The sequence below is a fragment of the Cnephaeus nilssonii genome, assembly GCF_951640355.1.
Source record: "Cnephaeus nilssonii genome assembly, chromosome: 11".
Lineage (NCBI taxonomy): Eukaryota > Metazoa > Chordata > Mammalia > Chiroptera > Vespertilionidae > Cnephaeus > Cnephaeus nilssonii.
The window spans coordinates 52,848,284-52,871,041 of record NC_137082.1 but is presented as its reverse complement, the minus strand read 5'-3'; the positions used below and the strand labels follow the sequence as shown (position 1 = coordinate 52,871,041).

Below are 22,758 nucleotides of genomic sequence, written 5' to 3'. Positions count from 1 at the left end.
AATGTGTTAAAGAAAAGCAAGATACATGTACTAAAACTAATAAGATTAAAACACAAATATAAACTTGGAAGATCAAGGCTTAAAACAAGAGATAACCAAAGCCTGGCTCACTTCAAAGAAAAGATATTTCAAACATCTATGTTATGTAAAATATTACACTTAAACACACACATACACACACACACAAAATAATCATACAGAGAGAAAAATGGTGATTTAAAAAAAATAGACATATCCTAAATGTATATAATTTGCAAATCCATAAACAGCTACTGATCAGAATATTATGAACACCCAACTCCAATACTTCCTCAATCTGCATGTTTTATTTAAAATTTCATTCTTAAATTAGAAAAAAGAACATTGAGAGGAAAACAGGCAGCATGTCTAGAGCCCTAAAGTGCAGTAAATGAGCAACATTAAAGGCTGGTACAGACTACTGGTGCTCAACAGCATGACACAAGGACTGTGAAAAGCCAGGTGCACTCTCCATATTCCTATGCCGAGGGCAGTGCTAATGGACGTGGGGAGGCTTGAGTTTCACTCAACACAGGCCTGGCCTAGGACCAGAACACCTAGGTACCAGCTCTGCCCTGAGCACAAGCTGGCCATACACCCATTAGCAATACTACAACCCTCTCTAGGACCCAGTGTTTACTTAAGTAGATATAGAGAAGTTTTTGACTGTTTTTAAGTTCCCATGCAGCTGTAAAAGTTATTTCTAATGCATTATAATACTTTCCAAAGTGACAGTTTCAATGTACAACATACTGTGTTTTAAGTAACTAGACAGAACTGGGACATCTCATCTCCCAATTTAGTCAAATAATTGTAACTAACCTGCTAAAATTCTCTCTGACGTGTTTTTATCAAATGTCCCCCAAAGTTTATTAGTCACATCTATTAGATACTAGCCCCCAAAAAGCCCAGAGTCTGAGAGAAGAGTCAGACGCAAATATACATAACAAAGAAGGTAAGCATGAAAGTATTTATGATATTTTACATTTTACAGTGTGAAGCTATCTGTATGAATCATTTCCCTTTTGAATTTCACTTCCACTAATTTAGTATAAGATGCAGGTATCTGTGAAGCCAACGAGTACAATATGCGCCATTTTTAACCTTGGAAAAAGTCTGGAGAATCAGGACTCTAGTTCACTCAATTAAGGATTTGTAAACTTAAAGTCAAGAAACCCATAGGTTTTTAACTTGATTCGTGGTAACCTGAAAAAATTGGCAATATGAGGGTAACCTTCAAGCATGAAGGATAATTCTAGGGCCATTAAATAAATGTTTAATCTGTCCTGACTTTTCAGGAATAACACAAACCACTGATAACCTACAGACTGTGGTGAAAATTAAATACAGTGCACATTCAGTGAAATTGGTCTGTTTTGTTTATGAGCTAATAAAACCAGATAAGGATATCAAAGTATTCTAACTACCATGGGAGTGTTGATCTGTTTTTATGCTCTAAGCAATCAAATTCCCTAAGAATTATAGTTCCTCAGAAACTCAAAGATTAAAGCAGCCCAAATAATAATCAGGTAAAAATTCTAAGATAAAAAAATCAAAGTACAAAGTGCACTTCACATAATGACCACCTATCCTTTTTTAAAATATATTTTTATTGATTTCAGAGAGGAAGGGAGAGGGAGAGAAAGATAAAAACATCAATGATTAGAGAGAATTATTGATTGGCTGCCTACTGGGGATCGAGCCTGCAACCCCGGGCTTGTGCCCTTGACAGGAATCAAACCCAGGACCCTTCAGTACACAGGCCAACACTCTATCCACTGAGCCAAACCAGCTAGGGCTTTGAGAGTTCCATTCAGGAAGAAATTTTTCTTTCACTTACACATATTTCTCTTCTAACCAAGGACATAATTTGAGCAGCAGTTTAAACAGAACTAGGATTTAAACTATAAGTGTGTAATATACCGGCCCATAACCCAGCCAAGCTTTACAAGAACTGCACTAATACCAGCCTGAAACGACGTAAGGCTGTGACCATACATAGCATGACATACACCTTCAGAGGTCCCAGAGGGAAGAGAACCTTACCTACGTCGGTTATGAGGATTGGCTCTTGCAATGGAATGTCAGGGACTGGAGCGCTGGCCTTGCCCACACGAACCTTGGCGGGTTTCCGCTGGTGCCTCATCTTTCTCAACTCCGAGTGTTTAAAGTGGGAGGCTATGTGTGTCTTCCTGTGGCCTGAGGTCCGGAACTTTTTGTCACAGTGAGGACAAGCAAAAGGTCTGACTCCTAATAAAAACAAAAGTAACCATAGAATTATTTCAAGGAAATAAATCTTAATGCCAATATAAAATTTTAATATTTTACTACTGACTTGAACATTCAATTTGTCATTTCATGCTTACAGTTTCCTGGCATGAAATAAGATATAAATCACTTCTTTTCCCTAGTTTGCATATAATTCATATTATAGATGTTAAGGCATGTAATAAAAGCATTTAAGTTAAAAAATGTACTATTTTCAGGACAAAGTACAATATGGATAGTCAAAGTACTAGAAGTCCTTACGAATATTAAAGTGTATGAACTGTTCTCTCTCAAGCCGTAATCTGTGACCTAGAGTCACATGCCTGCACCTAGGCTTTGCTGGGGTTGTGTGAACTCGTGTTTAGGGAGCACCCAGCATTTAGGAAACAAGCTGTTATTGATTGTAAATAATAACACCGCTGCTGCTGCTGATAGTAATAATATATTGTACTATCATTTTCCTCTTCTGAAGGAAATTTCCTTCTTTTGCAATTTTATTGGTAAATGAAAATACAGATTCCAGAGAAGGGCGTATTTTTCAAACACTCATTCATGTGGTCAGTTTAGCCCAGGAACCCCAGGCAGGTCAGGCAAGTTACTGCTAACCGTCCAGGGCTCCTTTTGGGGGTGATAAAAATGTGTGAAAATTCTGAACTGTACACCCTAACAGTGAGTTTTATGATCTGTGCATTATATCTCAATAAAGCTGTTATAAGTAAAACTAGAGCCCGAATGTAAGTTTTTCTGACTTAATACTGGTTACAAAATATCTGAACGTTAGAGGAGACATGGGTGCCCTCCCTGCCTGAGGCCAGCACAAAGGTCCCTGCCTGAAGGGTGCCGGCGGCTGCAGAGGTCAGGTCTTCGCAAAGGGGGACGCTGCTCTTCCTTACCAAGACCCACTGTCTAAACCTGAGCCTGGCTGCCCACAGGTGGTCTCCCTCACTCTCTGCTCTAATATGCTCCTTCCTGAGCCCTACGTTTGACGCCCCCCCCCCCCCCCCCCCTCTTGCTGCCAGCAGCCGCAGGACCACAGTCACGTGGGTTTTCTCCGCCAGTACGGACCTCATGCCTAGCCTACAGACGCCATCCATAAACAAGATTAAGGAAGGAAAATAAGTCCTGATGGCGCTCGGTGGCGCTGCGCAGACTGCTGGGCACCGCCGGTCTGCGCACAGCGGCCCCGCCCCCGCACCTGTGTGCAGGCGGATGTGCACTTTGAGGCTCCCGGATGTGGAGAAGCTCTTCAGGCAGTACTGGCACTTGAAGGCCTTGATGCCCGTGTGCGTCTTTATGTGCGCAGTCAGGGTGCTCTTCACCGCAAAGGCCCGGAAGCACTGCGGGCACTTGAAAGGCTTCTCATGCGTGTGAATGCGGATGTGGCGCACGAGGTCACTGGGCTTCCGGAACTCCTTGGTGCAGTAGGGACACACGTGCCACCGGACCCCGTTCTCCTCGCGGATGGACCCTGCAGCGCAGTGAGACAAATTGTGAGATGCCAGGTATCAAGGCGCCTAATGTCCCTCTAGGGTCAGGTAAACAGCTCCCCGCAACTGTAAAAGCCCCGATTCTCTTCGCCACAGCGGAAGATACATGATCAGTTATGGACAAGGTGGAAATTTCCATCGTTACTGCAATTAGTGGGATGATTTAGTCTTTCAGAAAATCCTAACAGTCCCAAGAACGGAAAGCATAGCCTGTACGAGACAAGAGGGCTAACTGGACAGGTGATGTGACTAAGTCGAGAGTTAACTGCAGACTTAGTCCACTGTGAATGTGAATTAAAAACAGTGATTCCAAAATTGACTCAACATGAGAATGACGTTGTACTGTTTGAGCCTATCCAATATCACTAATAAAAAATGCAAAAAATTCAGAAATGATAAGTCCTTATGCTATAAGAGGTAACATACGTAGTTATGAAAAAGAATATATATAACACAAACGAGTTCCTGATCAAAATCAAAAGATTCTTTTGTAACTGTAAATATTCAACTCTGAATCAGGTTTAAAACTATTCCTACTAGAAAACAAAATCACAAGTAGAATTTGTCGAACCATAATAACCAGAATGATTTGTAAAGTATAAAAAACTTTAAAAACAAAATTCAGCAGAATCACTTTAATTTTTTTAATTAGATTTATTCATGTGAAATAGACATACAATGTAAAGAACCCACTTAAAATCAATTAAAGTTAATGAAATTCATCAGGAAACATTAGCTGTTTATGTTAACTCTTGTGTCTGTACAGTAAGACCTCACTTAATGCTGACCGGTTTGTGGAAACTGTGACTTAAAGCCAAATCACTACAAAGAACCCAACAGCACCCAGGCTAACGAGTCAGATTCCTATAGCACTTTTCTGGTCAAAAACACATCGCCAAACTTCCAAATTAAGACCCAACTCATTCTAGTATTAAACAGTGAAATAAATGTAAACTATCACACATTTAAGAAAAATTAACAAAAACAAGTGAGATAATCCTTTTCCAACCCGCTGATTCCAGTTCAGGGTCAGGCGGCGGAGAGCTTAGAGCGCAGGCGGGGGCCACTCTGGACAGGTCGTCCTTCCATCACAGGGTCACGCTCACGCTCACGCACACCCACGCTCACTGAGACCCGGCAATGTAGACACGCCAGGCACCACACATCACGTGTACAGCTTTGGCACGTGGGAGGAAACCGGATCCAGAGAAAGCCCACGCAGACATGGGAAAACGCAACTGCACAGACTTGGGGCCTGGCCGGGAATCCCTCATCAACATTGTAACAAAATGACGTTATTCGAGGATCTGCTGCACGGACGTAGTTTTAGCAGGAAAAAGAAAAGCTCGTGTTTCCTCCTCCGTGCTACCAGTAAATACCAGGAACTCTCCACTGTGTGAGTGACTTTAGGGAGAGAACATGTATTTTCCTGAACACACTGCTCTTTGCAAGACTAATTAACATAGGTTAGGAAAATGAATGAAAAATAACATTTTTTTAAAAAGTGAAACAATGGAAACGAGAAGAACACAACCACAAGGAGAAAAAGAGAGCAGGAAACAGGGAAATGATTTCAAAATAAGAAAAAGACATTTAGTTCATGGTCATATTGCTTGTATTAAGGGAGACTAAAACTTAAGACTGCTTAAAATTAATAGGAAAAATTAATTCAAGGAAGTGGAATAATTATCTAAACGTCTTTTCATGACAAATAAAAAAAGCAAGGTATAACAAGGTAAGAAGGAACTATACTATTAGCCAAAATTAGGAAATCATCGTGGAAAATCAAATGTTTTCCAAACAAAAATGAGAACCTATCTTTACGTAAGTTAAGACTGTCACCAGATTCTAACTATCTGAGGGGCTAGATGAAGCAGAGCTACAAATCTGGCCTGCACATTTGCTTGGCCCATCCAGGGCTACAATGGAAAACTGAAGCCAGATCTGGCCCTTTGACAAACTTCAGGGAATATGCTAACTGAAGATGGAGAAAACCACAGCTGCATTCCCCATGGCAACCTTCCTGGGTGCTGGGCAACAACCTTCCTCTTCAAATGTATTATCAAATTTTAAAAGAAAAAGTATATATTATAATCATTGTTGAGATAAAAAGGCTTTTACTAAAATTCAACATCTAATCTTAACTTCCAAAAAACTTTCTAAAACAGGAGGAGATGAATAAAACAGATCCCAATACATTTGACTTAATAGAAAAATACTCACAGCAATCCTAATTAAAGTCAGGAAAAAGTCCACTATCACTGCCATTCATTTATAGTGTTTACAAATATTAGCCAATGAAATTAGGTACATAAAGAGACATACTGTAACCTATCTAATAAAGAGGGGATATGCTAATTGACCCTCACACCATCACAAATATGGCGGCACCCACAGCCAATAAGGAGAGAATATGCTGACTGACTGCCACGCCCTCAAAGATGGCAGCGCCCACAGCCACAAGATGACGGCACCCAGTCCTCTCAGCCCCACCGGGGTGGCAGGCGTGGCCACTCCATGCGCTTGCCTCCGGAGTCTCCCAGTCCCCTCAGCCCCCCAGCCACCCAGGGCCACCCGAGGCTCAGGTAACCAGGGCCGACCGAGGCTTGCGCTGTTGGCAGTGGCAGCAGCAGAGGTGTGATGGGGCATCGTCTTCCTCTGATTGCCAGGTCGCCTCCCGCCCCTGAGGGCTCCCAGACTATGAGAGGGGGCAGGCCAGGCTGAGGGACCCCCCCTCCAATGCATGAATTTTCATGCACCGGGCCTCTAGTAAACTATAAAGGGAAAGATAAAATCATTATTTACAAATGATATGATAACATGCCCAAAAAATAAGTTTCAGAAAAAGGCCCATGTTTTAATACATGGACGTCAGCACCCTCCATATCTGCAAATTATACCCAGAAGAAAATTTTAAAATACGACTAAAATTTGAAAAAGATACGATCTGAATGAATGAAAGTGCACACTCTATTCTTTGGTACAAAGATTAAAATTATAAAGGCATCAAATCTCCCTAGTTAAATTACTTACATACAATTATCAATAGGACTTTTTTAGAACTACAGTTGTGGAAGTTTATCAGATGATTCTAAAGTAGATATGGAAAAATCCTACATAATAAAAAGGCAATATGCAAATTGCATCACTCCACTACGCCCACGATTGGGCCGGCTGGAGGCGCAGGGGGCGGGACTCAGGGTGGCCGATTGGCTGGCGATAGGAGCGGGGGGCGGGGACTCGAAGTTCCTCTCGGGGTAGCCGATCGCGATGGCGGGAGGCGCTCTGATCGGCGGCGGGTGGCAGAGGAAAACTGCTGCTGGCAGCCAGGTGAAAGTCTATTGCATGAAACTTCGTGCAACGGGCTTCTAGTATGTGATAACAGTCAAAAATACACTTTCAAAAAAGTGTAGCAAGAAAGGACTGGGCTCCCTATTAACGCTAAAACCATTCGGTACCACAACACATGAATAAAAACACAGATGTGTGAGGTACAATAAAGTCCAGGCAGACCCACACAGGTCTGAGAGGATAACAGATGGGAAAGGTGGTGTTGCACTTCATTGAGGAAACCACAACATAAAGAAACGTGTTTGTACACTGGGTGCTCATTTAGGAACAAAATAAAGTTGAGTCAAAGATTTAGTTTAAAATATGAAATTATGAAACTGTTAGATAAAAGAGGTTGCTATCCATAATGTCAGTGGTGAAGTCTATTACACAAGTCCAAAAGTCATAAAACATTGACCAATTTGGCTATATGAAAACAAAATATTTCTCTCCATTTGGCTATATAAAAATAAACTCTCTCTCCCTTTTAACTCAGAAAGGCAAACAAAACAAAAAAGAAAGAAGAAAAAAGAAACAAACTAAAAAACCACACACACAAAAGCAAACAAATCAGAAAAGGACATGTACTATAAATACAGCTCACAAGATACTATTATTCTTAGCATATTAATCACAGCAAATAAAAATCAAGCCCATCCAATGGAAAACACAGGTGCTCTTTAACATGAGAAGCTGCTCAACCATACTCCTTCTAAGAAATGAAATTAGAGCCACAATAGGAATGGTTTTAAACTAGGAGAGGAGTAAAAGGATCCCAGAGCTCTGGTAACAATCGCTTCTCTGTGAGGGGACAGGTGCTCCTATGTTGTTGGGCATGTGAATCCCAAAGACTCCAAGGAAGGAAGTAGATGATATTGACCAAATTTTCTAAAGTGCTTACAAATCTTTTTCTTTTGTTAATCAAGCACATTAGTAACACAAATAATGAATCAGGTCTGCAGGCTTGATCAGCTTTCATACCCTGATGTTGATAACTGCACTAAAGGTATGCAAGACGGTGTCCTTGGTCATAGGAAATACACCCTCAAGAAGTTAAGAGTTACCAGTGTGTTAACTATATCTGCAGGTCACTCTCAGAAAATTGAGGGAAAACCCAGGTCAAGAGCAAGCAAATGTAAGAAAATGTTAATACTTGAGGAATCTAGATGAAAGGCATATGAGTATTCTTTGTATTGTTTTTGGAACATTTCAGTTAAGCCTAAAATTATTTCAAAATTAAAACCTTAAAGCAATCTTTATAGGGCTTAGCCTATGCAACCTCTGACACTTCCGCAGATGTGCATTACAGATGCATTTACATGTGTGAAACCACACAGCCACAAACATATCCACTGCAGCATGTTTGTATTAGCAAAAGACTGCACATAACCTGAAATGGGATAGGACCCAGGCATTTTATAAAATAAGATAGGTAGAAAAAAGTAAACTGCAAAATAATATACAGTATGCCACCCATCCTGCTAAAAACAATAGTATGAAACATGAAGACACAGAAAAAAAAACACCCAGTGACAGCAGCTGCCCTGGGGAAGGATGGGTAAAGGACAAGGATGACCAAGGGACTTCTCACTGTATAGCATTTGTATCTTTTGAATTGTGTGGCATGAGCAAGTTTCACCTATCTACAAAATAAGTTTGAACTATCTGTATTCACTAATCACTTCCTATGTGTCACACCATTCTACATACTTTACATGGACTTTCTCAATTCTCTTCCTTTTATTCTACCATTGCCCCCTTCCCAGAGGAGAAAGCTGACATTTTCAAGGTTAAGTAGGTTGCCCAAGGTCAGATGCCAGTAAATGCAAAAGTCGAGGTACATTCTGAGACCACATCACTTCCCCCGAAGCAGAGCACGCACTACGTGCTCGCCGTGTGCCACAGGCCACCGCAGATACAGGCCTGCCCTCAAAGGGAACATGGTGTAGCGGTATAATCATACATGCACAGCAGAGCTTTCTGGACACTAATGGAGAAGTTAAATTCTGTTATAAAAACTGACAGCACAAGGTGAGGAAAGCAGGCGTCTCTAGCAGCCTGTGTGGGCCATGTTGCTGCCCCTGCCGTCGGAACCAGCAGCATATCTGGACTGTTTACAAAGTCTTTGCCAGCCCTCAGCAGGGGGAGGCAGCATGACTATCTTCCTGGAGAAAGCAGAGTCTTGTTCACCCACCCACCTCAGAGCAGATGTTGGAAGTGGAACTGCAGCCTCTGGGAGCTCTTTCCTACGGACCAGGTGCAGGAACCTGGTTACAACACAGTCCCGCCTCTGCTTTGTGCAGTTCAGAAGTGCTGTCCGCCAAGCAGAGAACTGTCTGCTCTTTAGGGAGGGTCACTCAGCTTCCTGCAAACAGTCATGCGGTGTGAGGTTCCTAGAATGTCACTGTCACCCAAGGACAGTCGAATTCCAGATCCAATGGCAGAGACCAAAGCTGGTAGAACCCGGGGACATGAAGATGGACAGGTGGGTTGCTGATTAGTTTAGAGGCGCAGTGCCTCCACACGCGCCCTAGCACCCTCAGTACCTCTGTGCCAGGCAGGTGCATAAACAATATCACTTCACCTGTGTGCACAGGGCCACTGGAAACCATCCATTTCAAATGGCCAGAATGTGTGCAGTACATTCAATGAGAACACCTACCCTCCATGCAGATAGCTCCAGAAATAACTAAGAGTTCTCGCAAGCGCTCCAAGAGCCTGATGCCAAAGTTCTTAAAAATTGCCTAAAAGGGTTGTTCCAGAGAGCCAACCCTAGGTACTGAGTCTCCTGTGCTCACATCAGCATCAGGAACACAACACATCATAAAGAAGCACTTTTTTTCCTGTCATTCACACTGGTCTTTTTAACACTACCTTCAGCTTACTGCAGTATATGGGATTTTTCTATACATTGGGAATAATTTCCCCCAAATACAGATATGTGACAAGAGAAGTTGTTTACATGCCAATTCAAATTGTTTGGTATAAAAATACTGTTGAAACATACAGCAGAGTTATCCTGGTACCTTAATTTTTATTATGTAAAACTTTAACTCAAGTCCTTTATAAAGACCACAGTAGTGAAAAACAGCGTATTTTTTTAACTACTGAATAGAAAATGTTTGAAAATTTTAATTTTCTTTTCTGTGTGTGGACACAAAGTATGGGGGAATATAATAAACAAAACAAATTTTTTGCTACAATGCAACTACAGTTCTTTAAATTATTTCAACACCAATGTGTGTCCTACACATTGAATGATTTATGAATCATTATGATTTAATGATTTCATAAATTAACTGACTTAAATGCACCAATGTTACACATTTTTTATTTTAAAAAGTATATTTTACATAGTAAAATTGAAAGAAAATACTGGCCAAAATAAAGTGTCATATAGAAAAATAAAGGGAAAAGGAGTGATAGACAGAAATGAAAAATTAAATCTAAAATTTACTAGAACTGCAAAACCTTGCTCAGTACTGTATATGTATATTTACCTTATTCAAAAATTAACCTGTAGAATCTTTACGAACTCTGTAAGCACAACCCTCCCTATTACAATACTATAGGTAAGGTTGACCAGAACTCCATTCTGAAATATGTTTAATGCTCAGCACAGAAGAGAAGTTGATCCAACCCCTGGAGAGCTGGGAGAGGCAGCAGAATGAAGCCCACCTTCCTCAGTTTGAGGCGCTACTGCTACCTGGACTTGCAGGAAGCAGGTCTGGCCTTTAGTCTGGAGAAGGGCCTGATGCCAGCAGCATGTCAGTGTACCTCCAGAGGTTCTGGCATGACGAATACAGATAGCAGCCAGTGCTAACTCAGACGAAAGGCTCCACCCCCGCTGGAGATCTCCACTCATTCAACCGGTGTATGGAGAGTAGATATTCAAAATGCAAGCACCCTGTGACCTGCCAGGCTGTCCTGTCATAACACAAATATGTGCAAATGGCCCGTTTTCCTTCCTGCCTTCCTCGCTACTAGGAAAATCCTGAGGAAAACTGCTCAAATTCCACTGTCCACTTTCGCCTGGGGAAGGGCAGATCCAGGGGAAAGGAGAGCAGGCTATAGTGCTGTGTGTGCTGAGAAAGGGGGATTTCACAACCACCTGTAAACAACAAGGAAATACATTCTCAGAAGTGAACGGAGATGAAAACATCATTCCACGCTGTGTAGCAAGAAAGCCCTTGTTCCCCCAAGACAACTGGGGGAGGTAGAGAGTTAGAGGCTCTAAGAAAATATTTTCATGGGAAAGCTTCTGCCCAAAAGACAAGAATCTATTTTATTCAAGAAAGATGTAGTAACCCTGTCCCTGTGCAAAGAGACATGCTGAGGGAGCAGGGAATTCAGAAAGGAACACAAGTTACTCCACTACCACAACCGCTCACAGAGACCACAGGACGGAGAAAGGAGGGGAGGAGCCCTCTGCAGGGAGCTTCTGTGAGGAGCGCCACCCACAGGAGTGTGGGAATGGAATGCGAGGAGGGGAGGGAGAAGGCCTTCCTGATGGAGAGCAGCGGGAAGCATGGCATGCAGAAGAGGTGAGGCCTTGAGGAACAGCAGGAGTCCCACGTTACTGTCAGGTAAACCTGCACCAGAAGAGCAGGGGCGGGAAGATGGGACATACCTGTGGGGCAGATTACGGAGGTTCAAAGGACAAGAAGCAGAGATGAGTGTAAGGGAAAGGCTGGGGCTTTAGAGCAGAGGGGCTGCACTTTCCAGGTCAGCAGGGGTGGCACCGTCACTTAGAGGAAGGAAGGGAAGAGATGGCGAAGGCAGCCATAGCAGTGTAGCCAGAATGCACAGCCTCAGAGGCAGGAAAGGCTAGAGCATAGGAGGGTCAGTGACAACTAAGGTCAAGCCCTTGGAATGAGTCAGGGGGAGACTCGAATCATGGGAAGAAGGCAGCCCATGGAAAAGAGATAGTTTAACAAATTTATCTCCTGGTTTTCAATTTTAAATATCAAACGAATACTATGAGGTAGACATTATCAGAACATTCAACAAACATCACCTTCAGAAGAAAAAGAAAGGTATTTCTTCAAAAAAAGCAAACATCTAAAGGTTAAAGCACACTGAAATTACCAGGTAGAAATGGTGATTTCTTCTTTATGAGCTTCTTCTCCCTTTTGTCCGGCTTCTCTGGGCTCTCCTGTTCTTTCTCCGGCTCCGCATCTACAGGGTCAGTTGGCTCACTGGGCACGTCGGGAAGGTCCGGGTCCTGACCCTGCACGGTGGAACTCTTGGGGTGGCTGGCGTCGCTGGGGTGTGCTGCAGCTGGAATTGAAGACAGCCCACTGTTTTCTAAGGCTTGCTGAGACAGAAAAAACTCGAAGGTTAGGAGATCCAATGGCCCAAACCTGCAACCAAGTCAGCCTTACCTACAGAACTGTAATGTTACCACCTAGAAACGTAAGTCTGCATTTCCAAGGAGCCATCTGTAAGTGACACAACCAAAGGTTTGAGGCTGACACATCCCTTCTAATATCTGACATCTCACCTCCACCCAAACATGGTATGGCAAGCTTTGACATTTCCCAATTAAAGGGGATTTTAGTGAATTAATTTGACTTTTAGGTATGTGACCTCAGACAACTCTGGTTGTCTCTGAAAGGATTTGGAAATCAGTTTTAAGTTACACTGGGTTTACTCTTAAGATAGCCGCTGTTGTGACATCTGGCCAACGTGTCCCCATAGGGTGGAGGAGAGGTTAGCTTTTATAGTAAGTACATACTAGAGAGGAGGAGGAACAAGGCCATCTGTTTAGAAATGAAGATTGGACATGAGGCTGGCTGGTCAGAACCAGGAAAGAACTCCATTCTCCACCCTCCCGCTCCTCCTCCTCCTCCTCCCCCACGCGCATGGGACACACACACACAGACAGCACAGAGCTGACTCCAAATAGTTACAGCACAACCTCAGGAAACAGTGAAACATTTCTATGTCAACAGGGACAGACACAAGAAAGTTCTGAGAAGCCCATTCTTTTAAAGTAAATTTACTTAGAAAAAATTAGGGCTTTAAACTTTTAAAAAGTGTATAGATTAATAAATCATTTAGAATTCTGCACTGTCCATAAGTAATTAAATAAGCCTATTTTACTTCACTATAACTTATTCAATTAGGACACATTTTCAGTGAAGATTCCTTTACTCTGACAAGCGCCCTGTATTTCTCTCTCAGTAGCAACACCCAGACTCCCACAGACACAGCCAAGAACGGGAAGTGCACTCACCTGCAGGATGTCCTGGCTGATGCCCACGGTGATGCTGAGCGGCTGGCCTGGCGGGGGCACCGGGCTAGACTCCACAGGCTCTGACAGCTCCAGCAGCTGCTGGATGACGTCAGTCACCGCCTGTGAGCTCTGCTGGCTCACAGCTGATGGGACCTGGGCTTCCGTCTGCTGAAGAGGTAAAGTCTGAAACAGCGTGGCCTGTTATTAAAAAATATAAACCATTACATTAATTAGTACTTCAATTTTTTTAAAAAAAGAAAGAAGCATAACTTCCCTGTAAGCATTAAAATCTAATTCTATCCCAAATTTTAAATATACTGTCTCATTAATTTTTATGTTTTGGCACAATAGTGGCTCTTAAAAGATCATATTCAGTGACTTTTCTACTACAAGCATTTAAAGTTTATTAAGTATTAGCAGATACTAGCAATTCAAGATGGGGACTGAGCAATCCTCAGACTCCTGTTACATATTAGAATGAAAGGATAGAAAGAGTTACAAAATAAAGGAAATAAGAAAGAATCCACCGTGGGCAAAAAATTCAAAACTCTTCTGGAGAAGAGAAGCATTGGAGGAATACATGCTCTGTGAAGCTACAGCTCAGAACATCTGAGGAGAGGGCTGATCCAATTCCTCAGAAACTCAGGAATCTGAAATGCCTCGTCACAAACACGGTGTGGAGCAGAGGAAGGAGAATCGACTCTGTATGCTCCATAATGGTGGATGCAGGACATCACACGTCTGTCAAAACCTACAGTACACACAGCACAGAGTGGACTCTGGCTACTGATAACACACAGCATTCTGCCCTGGACTCTAACAAAGGCACGAGGGGGAGAATGGACTTCCCTGCTCACTTTTTCTGTAAACCCAAAGCTGCTCTAAAAATTGTTTTTATAGTCTAACTAGTAGCCCATTTGCAGGAAAAATCCTGCAAGCGGCCGCTGCGGCCGCCGCGCCTGCACCCGCGCACCTCTGCCACCCGCCTCGCTCCGCCCCGCTCCGCCCTGCCCCGCCCAGGCTTTCCCTCTGGCAGCCATCTTGCTTTCTGCTTTTCCTCCGTCTTCCTTCTAAGTTGTCTTCAGTCTTCACTCCTCCCTCCCTCAGCGTATGCAAATTAACCGCCATCTTTGTTGGGTAATTTGCATACTTGCCCTGATTGGCTGGTGGGCGTGGCTTTGGATGGTGGGTGTGGTTTGGGCATAGCGAAGGTGCAGTCAATTTGCATATTACTATTTTATTAGGTAGGATAATAAAGAAAAGAAAGACTTTGGGAAAACTACTTTGGACTGACAATTAACCCCTGGCTTCCTCCAGTGAAAGAGGGCAGTGAGGCTTTTACTTTCAGGCAAAAAAAAAAAAGGGGGGGGGGCTCTAAAAGAAATAAGTAAACAATGATTTAGGGAGAACCTGAAGCCTTTTGTGGCACTTAGGTCCCCAGACTAAACACAAAGTCCTTTCTGTGCTGCCTCCAGGGACCCCAGGTTTGAGAACTGGTTCCTTGGCTCATCTCAGGTAAAGGGACCCTGGAGATGAACCAGCTCCATCCTCTGTGAAAAGTTCACATGAGGGTTTGCTGTTGCCTCATTCCAAAATACAAATGGACACAAGGGTTATAAGAATTACATCTGAAAGAGGGAGCCCTGGCAGATGACCCCAGGCAGGCGACTCTAGAAGGAAGAGAACTTTTAGAAGGAAAATGCTAATTAGGTTTCCAAGGAAAGTACAACAAACCAGAAAAGCATGTCTTGAAAAAGAAACAAGCTGATTATGAAGGAGAGCTCCAGAAATTAAAAATTGTACTAGCTAAAAATATCAATAAGAGAATCATAAAATGAAGCTGAGGAAAACCCATAAAAGTAGAGCAAAAAGGCCAAAAGTTAGAAAAGTGAAATGCAGCCTCGACCATGTGGCTCAGTTGGTTGAGCATCGTCCCATGCACCAAGAGGTTGCTGGTTCAATTCCTGGTCAGGGCACATGCCAGGATTGCAGGCTTGATCCTCAGTAGGGAGCGTGCAGGAGGCAGCCAATTAATGTTTCTCTCTCATTGATGTTTCTACCTCTCCCTCTCCTTTCCCCTCTCTAAAATCAATAAAAACATATTTAAAAAAAAAGAAAAGTGAGATGCAAAACAAAAGCCACAAAGAACCTAGAGGCTGAACATGGGCTCCTAGGCAGTCCTGAAACTGGCCCGTGCCACGATGCTGGGCCCTCACATTGTCCAACAGGGAAAGAGAGAGAGTGTTCAGGTTTCCACAACCCTACACTGCATTTTCAGGTATTTATCAAGATAATTTTTTTTAATTATCTGGATTATCATTCCAGATTAGTCACTACATCTACATATTTGATTTGCCTTGTGCCAAAGGATATGGTGAAAACTCTTAGTATTTGGTTGATTTACACATTGAAAATTTCTTAAAAAAATACTCAGTCCAAAATAGAATTTTAAGACTTAATTATTAGGCACTAATCATTCCCCAGTTTCAGGACTTATTTACAACACCCTCTCTGATGGAGAGTGAGCTGAGGTATCAATCCCAAGCTAGGAATATTGTGAGAAAAGAAAGGAAAAAACGAACAGTAACCGTGAGCCTGATGCTTAAAGACAAACACTCATGTGGGGCAGGAGGCAGCTGTGGAAGCCACAGACTCTCAGCCAAGCTCACTGTAAGCATACACCCACACTCTCACACTTCTGTCCAAGGTCTACTGCCATGACACTGCACTGTGCTTAGATTTTGCCATTTACTATCAATTGAGAGGTGGAAGTAACAGACTGAAGAGGCTGAGCTATAGAATCCCTCCAAAAAAAAGAGTAAAGTGTGTGTGTGAAGTCATACAATTTTAAATACATGTACTGAAAAATACAATTTAGTTCCCCAACCAAAATCCAAAGTCTAAGGAAAAATTATCACTGTCACCTTAGGGAGAAATATAGCTTAAAAGGATATTTGATTTTTAAATTATAGCATAATGATAAAGAATATTCACTGGTGGAGGCCATGGGGGCATAGGCGACCAAGGAGACAGAACTAAACCCCGGAGGATGGCTGGTTAGCCACAGATGGGTAAGATTCCTCAGGGAAGGAACAACCCAAGACAGTCACAGTCGCATAGGGGCCATCAGGAGAGAACTTGGGGGTCAACAGAGGTGGGGCACAAACCTTCACCCCCCCCAAGTTTGCAGGGGCCTGAACCCTCACCCCTGCTGAGGGAGATCTCCTGCCCCCATGGCTGCTCAGCTTCACATGCCCAGCTCAAATCGGGACCCAGGTAACAGAGACTTGGCCGACAGCAGATGCCCTCTCACTGCAACAAGACTTGATGGAGATGTCTTGCACCCATGATCCGGGGAACTGGGGTCTATGATATCTAAATCCAGCCTAGCACCAGAAATGCTCAGGGCCTACTCAAGAAAGCAAATAATCCTCTCCACTAATATTTACAGGGTAAAACAAGATGGTTGTTAGAGTATTAAATTTGACAGTAAAATAGTAGTCAAGTTTTCAGACTAATTTAAATTGGCCAATCAAAATAAGCAAATACTCTAGAAAAATCAATTGTACTGGACAAAAAAGCTGTTCCTAAAGTGTTAACTAAAATTTTTATTGGTAGTTCATCTCATGGTAAAATTGCGTAACATATAATGAACCTAAAGCAGTCACATTTTAGTGCAAAAAAGTAAAATTTAAAAGCTATCAAGATTACAGCATAAAATTTCCAAAAGCCTCCCAATATTCAAACCAAAAAAGGGGGGATAGTAGAAGAATATCATGTAAGGAAAAATATCCTGTAAATAAATTACATCTAGAAAATTTTTACTTTAGAAAATTAACTTTCATTTGTAAAGCTAACAGCAAGACACCCAGGTAAAACATACATGGTGTCAAAACAAGCCAAAGGAAAATCGTTTGGGCAAAAAAATGAAAAAGGATCGCAAGTCAAATTTATAGAAAATATTCCTTTATTAACTTTTGGTCGAGAATATGTTTGTATATTTTCAGAAAACAACTCTGAGACCATGTGGATTCCTGCAACAGAGAGGAATTGACAGGAGTGCTCCAGCCATGAAGACAGAAGAGAAACAGTCCAGAGATGGAAGACGCTGACCATGCCTTGCCATACTAGCAGTCAGCAGATGTGTGTCACTGCAGATTGCCCAGGACCAAACCAGAGAGGGTCGGACCTGCATTACCACCATTTGTCCACCATCCAGAACTGAAATATCATTGCTGTTATGTACACATAAACAACTGTTGGACATAGAAATCGGGACTCAAAAGAACTGTTGGCCCAGAAAGAAACTCACTATAGACTGATTCATTTGCCTCTCAGCATAACCATTATTGCTTGTCTCATTTTCGGTTCCTATAAGTGTATTCCTAGTATCACATGAGCTCACTCATCTAGGGGAAATGATTAACAACATAGACTGAAGAACAAGAACAGCATTGATCAGACTGTCAGACCTCAGAGGGAAGGTAGGGGAGGGTGGGGACAAGGGAGGTAGATCAACCAAAGGACTTGTGTGCTTGCATATGAGCCTAACCAGTGATCACGGACAACAGGGGGATGGGGGCATGCGTGTGGGGGGGGGGGGGGTTGGGGATGGAAATGGGGGGGAGGGGGTTAATGACAAATATGTGATACCTTAATCAATAAAGTAATTAAAAAAAAAGAATATTCACTGGTAATCACCAATAATGTTGCAGGAATTCCAATTCAATAAATTGATGATTCTATTTGTCTTATTTTTATTGGTTCAGGTGATAGTCCATAAATCAGAATCATCTAACACTATTCTAAAATTTAAAAGATTGATTGTTTTTTACTAATTAAAAAATAGTAGCACCATACAACCACGTAGAAAAACTTCATAGCACCTCTATGGTAATAAATAATATTCTAAGTAATATTCAATTTTAAAGATTATGAGTGAGATGACAGATTTTGGTAAAAGAATATTCTACCAGCCAGCTCACTGAACTTACCGTTAAAACATGAGCAGTCTCTGCAGAGCTCGTGGAGTTCTGTGGCCCACCCATATGCATCTTGCTGATATGAGTGTTTAAGCTACCTAAACTTTTAAATACACAGCTACATTCTGTACAATTATAGGTAGGGCCATTCTTGACCTTAAAGAATAAAAGAGAAAAAAAATTATTTTTACACTTTTTATTAGATAAAAACATTTGAATTAGGACACATAATTGACCATTGCATTAAAAATGACAGAAATAATGTAACCCTTTAACTTTACTTTGTCCTTTAAATTAGATAGCTCTAGAATAAATGACCCAGTTCTTTGATCAATATTGTAGTATGAGATTAAATGAAATATCAGTCTTTTTTATATTAGAGTAAAAAAAATAGTTGTCAGTTATTATAATTTAGTAAGAAGATGTCTGATGTATGTTCTCAATTTCCTAAAGGGTTGCACACAGCCCGAAATGAAGGCTAGACAGACACAGATATAATTCTGACTGAGCATTCATGGGATAAAGTGCACGTTAGGAAGGATCGTCAAATGGTAGGTGAACTTGTCATCACCAGTCCCAGCACTGCATGTCAGCTGCTACAATACTACAGCACAGCCTGCAGGGGAAGGCAGGAAGTGAAGGGGCAGGTCCAAGCACCTATTCTCTCACCATCATCAAGCCTACCTCAGTTACTACATTGAACTTACCTAGATAAGACTTTCAGTCTATTCCTAACACCTTGTGAAGAGATTCATCACAGGACTGAATAATATTCAGCAACTAATCTTTAGAGGAGGTTTCTGGAGCATCTCAGTCTGTCCCACCACAGGCCCGTGTCTCACGGCTGTGCTGACAGTCACCTCCGCAGCCCCGTGAGCAGCCGCACACCTGGGAACCCCACAGCCCACAGGCCCGGCTTACCTCCGAGTGCACTCTCTGCACGTGAGACTGCAGGTTCCCCTTCTGAGAAAAGGCAGCAGGACAAAAGGCACAGGCATGGGGCTTTTCACCTGTGTGCTTGATCATGTGGGTCTGCAATGCCCCCTTCTGGTTAAAGGCTTTTCCGCATTCACTGCACTTAAAGGGCCTTTCACCTAGGGAGAGGGGAGAATGGACACAGAATTGTGAGAGCCTCTGACAGATTAAAACAGAAATACTTTGGTTACCCAGACTCAGGACCCCAAACCATCCTTCCAGCTAGAACATCCCCCTGTGACGGCAGACTCAGATATCCAATTGCCTACCCCAAAATCTCAAAATTGACACCCAGATTACACAGCAAACTATGGAAATGCCAAAGTTAAATTCTAGGTCTAGCGGGCTCTGGGCACATTTCTCTCCTGTGCACCACATCGTGAGTCATCCAGAGGTAAGCGTGTTCCACACCTGTGTGTATCCTGATGTGTCGAGTGAGCTGGCTGGGCTTCTGAAACGTCTTTCCACAGTGCGGGCACGAGTACGTGAATCCACTCCTGTCGACATTCCGATTGTATGACCTCGTACTTGACATCCTAGTAAAATAAAAGGGGTGCTCATGAAGTCGTCTCCCTTGTGTTACAAACTCGACAGTAAATCCTTCCAGAAAGGTTAACTGGCTGGTCAGGAGAACATGCTTCAGTGAAAAGTCAATCCCATATAAGTGTGTGTGTCCCCCACCCACACATACGTACATACATACATGTATTAGTTTTGTGTATCCAATATCATAAAAATTCATTTTTCCAAATGTAATGACAGAGAAACAGTTTGTGTTTGAGGTGGAATGCCTCTCACAGACAAGCTTCGCCTGTGATGGTCAGACACCTAGGTCTGCGCAGCTGTAATCTGTACCTCCACCTGCCCCTCTGCTACTTCTTCCTGTCCCTTCATTTCACACCACCTGATAATGGTGACCTCCCAAGTCCTACTTCCAACCACTCTGACACCTCCACTGAGCACCAACCCCCTACCTCTAACTCTGCTCGACCTCCGGGGATGGGTCAGGGTGGCTCAACTCCAGTGTGTCGCAAGCAAAATTCTTTATTCCTAACCTGCTCCTCTTTGTGACTGGAAAGGGCAACCCCCAATGTGCAAGTTTAAGTCTGGGGAGTAGGGCCCATGCTTCCCTCTCCCTGACCCCGACTTCAAGTGCGTCTCCAAAGGCTGCTGGTTTCACCCCAGAACATCTCCAAAGATGACCCCGTGCCCTCTCCAATGTTGTCTTCCCGCCGTGCCGATTCAGTGGTCTGCCGCTTCAACCCCACCACAGGGCAGCCACACCACACCTATAGTCAGGGCAGGCCGTTCGGTGTGTAAAACCCTCTCATGGCTTCCACCGCACCCAGGATAAAAGCCTCATTCCCACGGTAGCCTCCAAGAAAGGCCCCATAGTCCCAGACCCTGTGTCCTTCAAACTCAGCCACAGCACCTGCCTGGCCTGGTGGGCTCTCACAGCCCAGATCAATGCGATTTTACTTCCTTCTCAATACAACCACCTTCTGAAATGGTTGCACTGACTGATTCTTTCACTTGGTCCGTACCAGGCACATGTTTAAACCCTAATAGTCTAGTTTTAGAGCTCATAATATTAGTAACCATGCCTATATTTAAATACACACATACATCTGCAAATTGGAGACATACAAGTACCATGGCTTGACATACATGTTTCTACATGTATGCTAAGCACCATGTCAGGCTCATGTAAATTGTAAAGAGTGAGACAGTATAAATAAATCAATGCATTAAAAAGGACCTAAACTGACCCTCACTGATCCTACACAGTGTTACCTGCCCGTAAAAACAACACCAGCACCTTGTTCTACAGTTTCAACATTAATATACTGGCTAAAACTGTCTACCCACACAGCCTGGCACCTATTTTTAATTTCTGAGCTCAATTTTCCTACTGTAGATATGAGCTACACAATATAAAAGACATCCTGACACTACACCAGATTAGCCAATATTTTTAACCAATCACAGCAAAATTTGCAATTCTTAATACATTATACAGATTTTTCCCAAGCCCAAGTAGAGGCTCATACTTAATTTTGTAATGATTCTTCATGTGCTCCTTCAGCTGTGCTGCCGTCTCGAACTCCTTCCTGCAGGCCTTGCAGGTGTGGGCCCGGCCCCCAGCCAGCTCCTGGCGGTGCTCCTCCATGTGCAGGGCCAGTTGGCTCTGCAGAGTGAACTCATCCCCACACTCGGAGCAGATGAGGTTCTGCAAAAGAAACACCATCCATGAGCACAGCTAGTATTGTAGACAGTCGATATGCAAATTATACTTTCCTTTGGAACAAACACTATTCTCACCTCACAAAAAATATATCATTATCCTATATAATAAAAGCCTAATATGCTAAGTGTCTGGTCAGCTGGTTGGCCATTCAACCAATCAAAGCATAATATGCTAATGATATGCTAACGCCACTCAACTGCTCGCTATGATGTACACTGACCACCAGGGGGCAGACAGTCGACTAGTCACTATGAAATGCACTGACCACCAGGGGGCAGACACTCCAACTGGTAGGTTAGCTTGCTGCTGGGGTCCGGCCTATCATGGAGACTGAGCGAGAAGGGCCAGACACACCTAGAGCCCTCCCACGGCACCTCCCCCCATCCACCCCACCCCCGATTGGCCCCCAACACTCCGATCAGGGGGCAGGGCAGGCTGGCCAACCACCCACGGCCCCTCCCCCCGGCTTGCCCCACCCCCGATGGTCCCCCATCTGGGCGGGCCTGCCAGACCCCACCCATGCACAAATTCGTGCACTGGGGCCTCTAGTGTCTAAATATGAAGTTAAAAAAACATTTTATTTTTTTGGTTGGTAGAAAAAGATAGAAACACAGGGAAAAGGAGGAGAGAATAGTATAATTTTTGAGCAAAGTAAATTGTTTCAAGTTGGCTGTTGGGTGACTGGCATTTTATCAATCTGTGCTATGAACACTCGACAGAATGGCGACAGCACAAAAGGGTCAGGAGAGAAGTTAAGATTATAGATTGATAGACCACCTCCAAAGAAAAGGGAAGCCGATAAAGTTTTACATGGAAACATCTATCATTCTTTCACTTGGTTTATAGGTAGTCGATTACAGAAAAAGTCTGGCACTCTGTCCAGACGTGGCCCGCTGAGCACCTGAAACAGGTGGTCTGAACAGGGCTGTAGAGGAAGTATAAAATACACAAAATATTTCAAAGACTTACTGCAAAAAAAAAAAAAGAGCTCAAGCACTATAATATTTGAATTATAATATTTTGGATGTATTTTCATAAATATATTAAAATAAAATTTATGCTTTTTATGATTTTTTAATATGGCTACTATAAATTTTAAAACACTACTCAGAGCATCCTTTGCAGAAAAGGACGAGGTTGGCCCTAGCCAGTTTAGCTCAGTGGAAGGGTCCCAGGTTTGATTCCAATTAAGGGCACATACCTCAGTTGCAG

General features: G+C 42.9%; 1 protein-coding gene across 3 annotated transcripts in view; it reads right to left on the bottom strand.

The window, feature by feature from the left end:
• The window catches only part of ZNF236 (zinc finger protein 236), an 83,485-nt gene that overhangs the window by 40,101 nt on the left and 20,626 nt on the right, over positions 1-22,758 (bottom strand). For all 3 annotated transcript variants that reach the window (XM_079783663.1, XM_079783665.1, XM_079783664.1), the window contains exons 4-11: positions 21,350-21,528; positions 19,710-19,834; positions 19,245-19,417; positions 18,336-18,479; positions 13,342-13,539; positions 12,192-12,420; positions 3,482-3,754; positions 2,065-2,268 (exon numbers count right to left, since the gene is read on the bottom strand). In XM_079783663.1, coding sequence (XP_079639789.1) covers positions 2,065-2,268; positions 3,482-3,754; positions 12,192-12,420; positions 13,342-13,539; positions 18,336-18,479; positions 19,245-19,417; positions 19,710-19,834; positions 21,350-21,528 — 1,525 coding nt within the window. The remainder of the gene's footprint in view (positions 1-2,064; positions 2,269-3,481; positions 3,755-12,191; positions 12,421-13,341; positions 13,540-18,335; positions 18,480-19,244; positions 19,418-19,709; positions 19,835-21,349; positions 21,529-22,758) is intronic.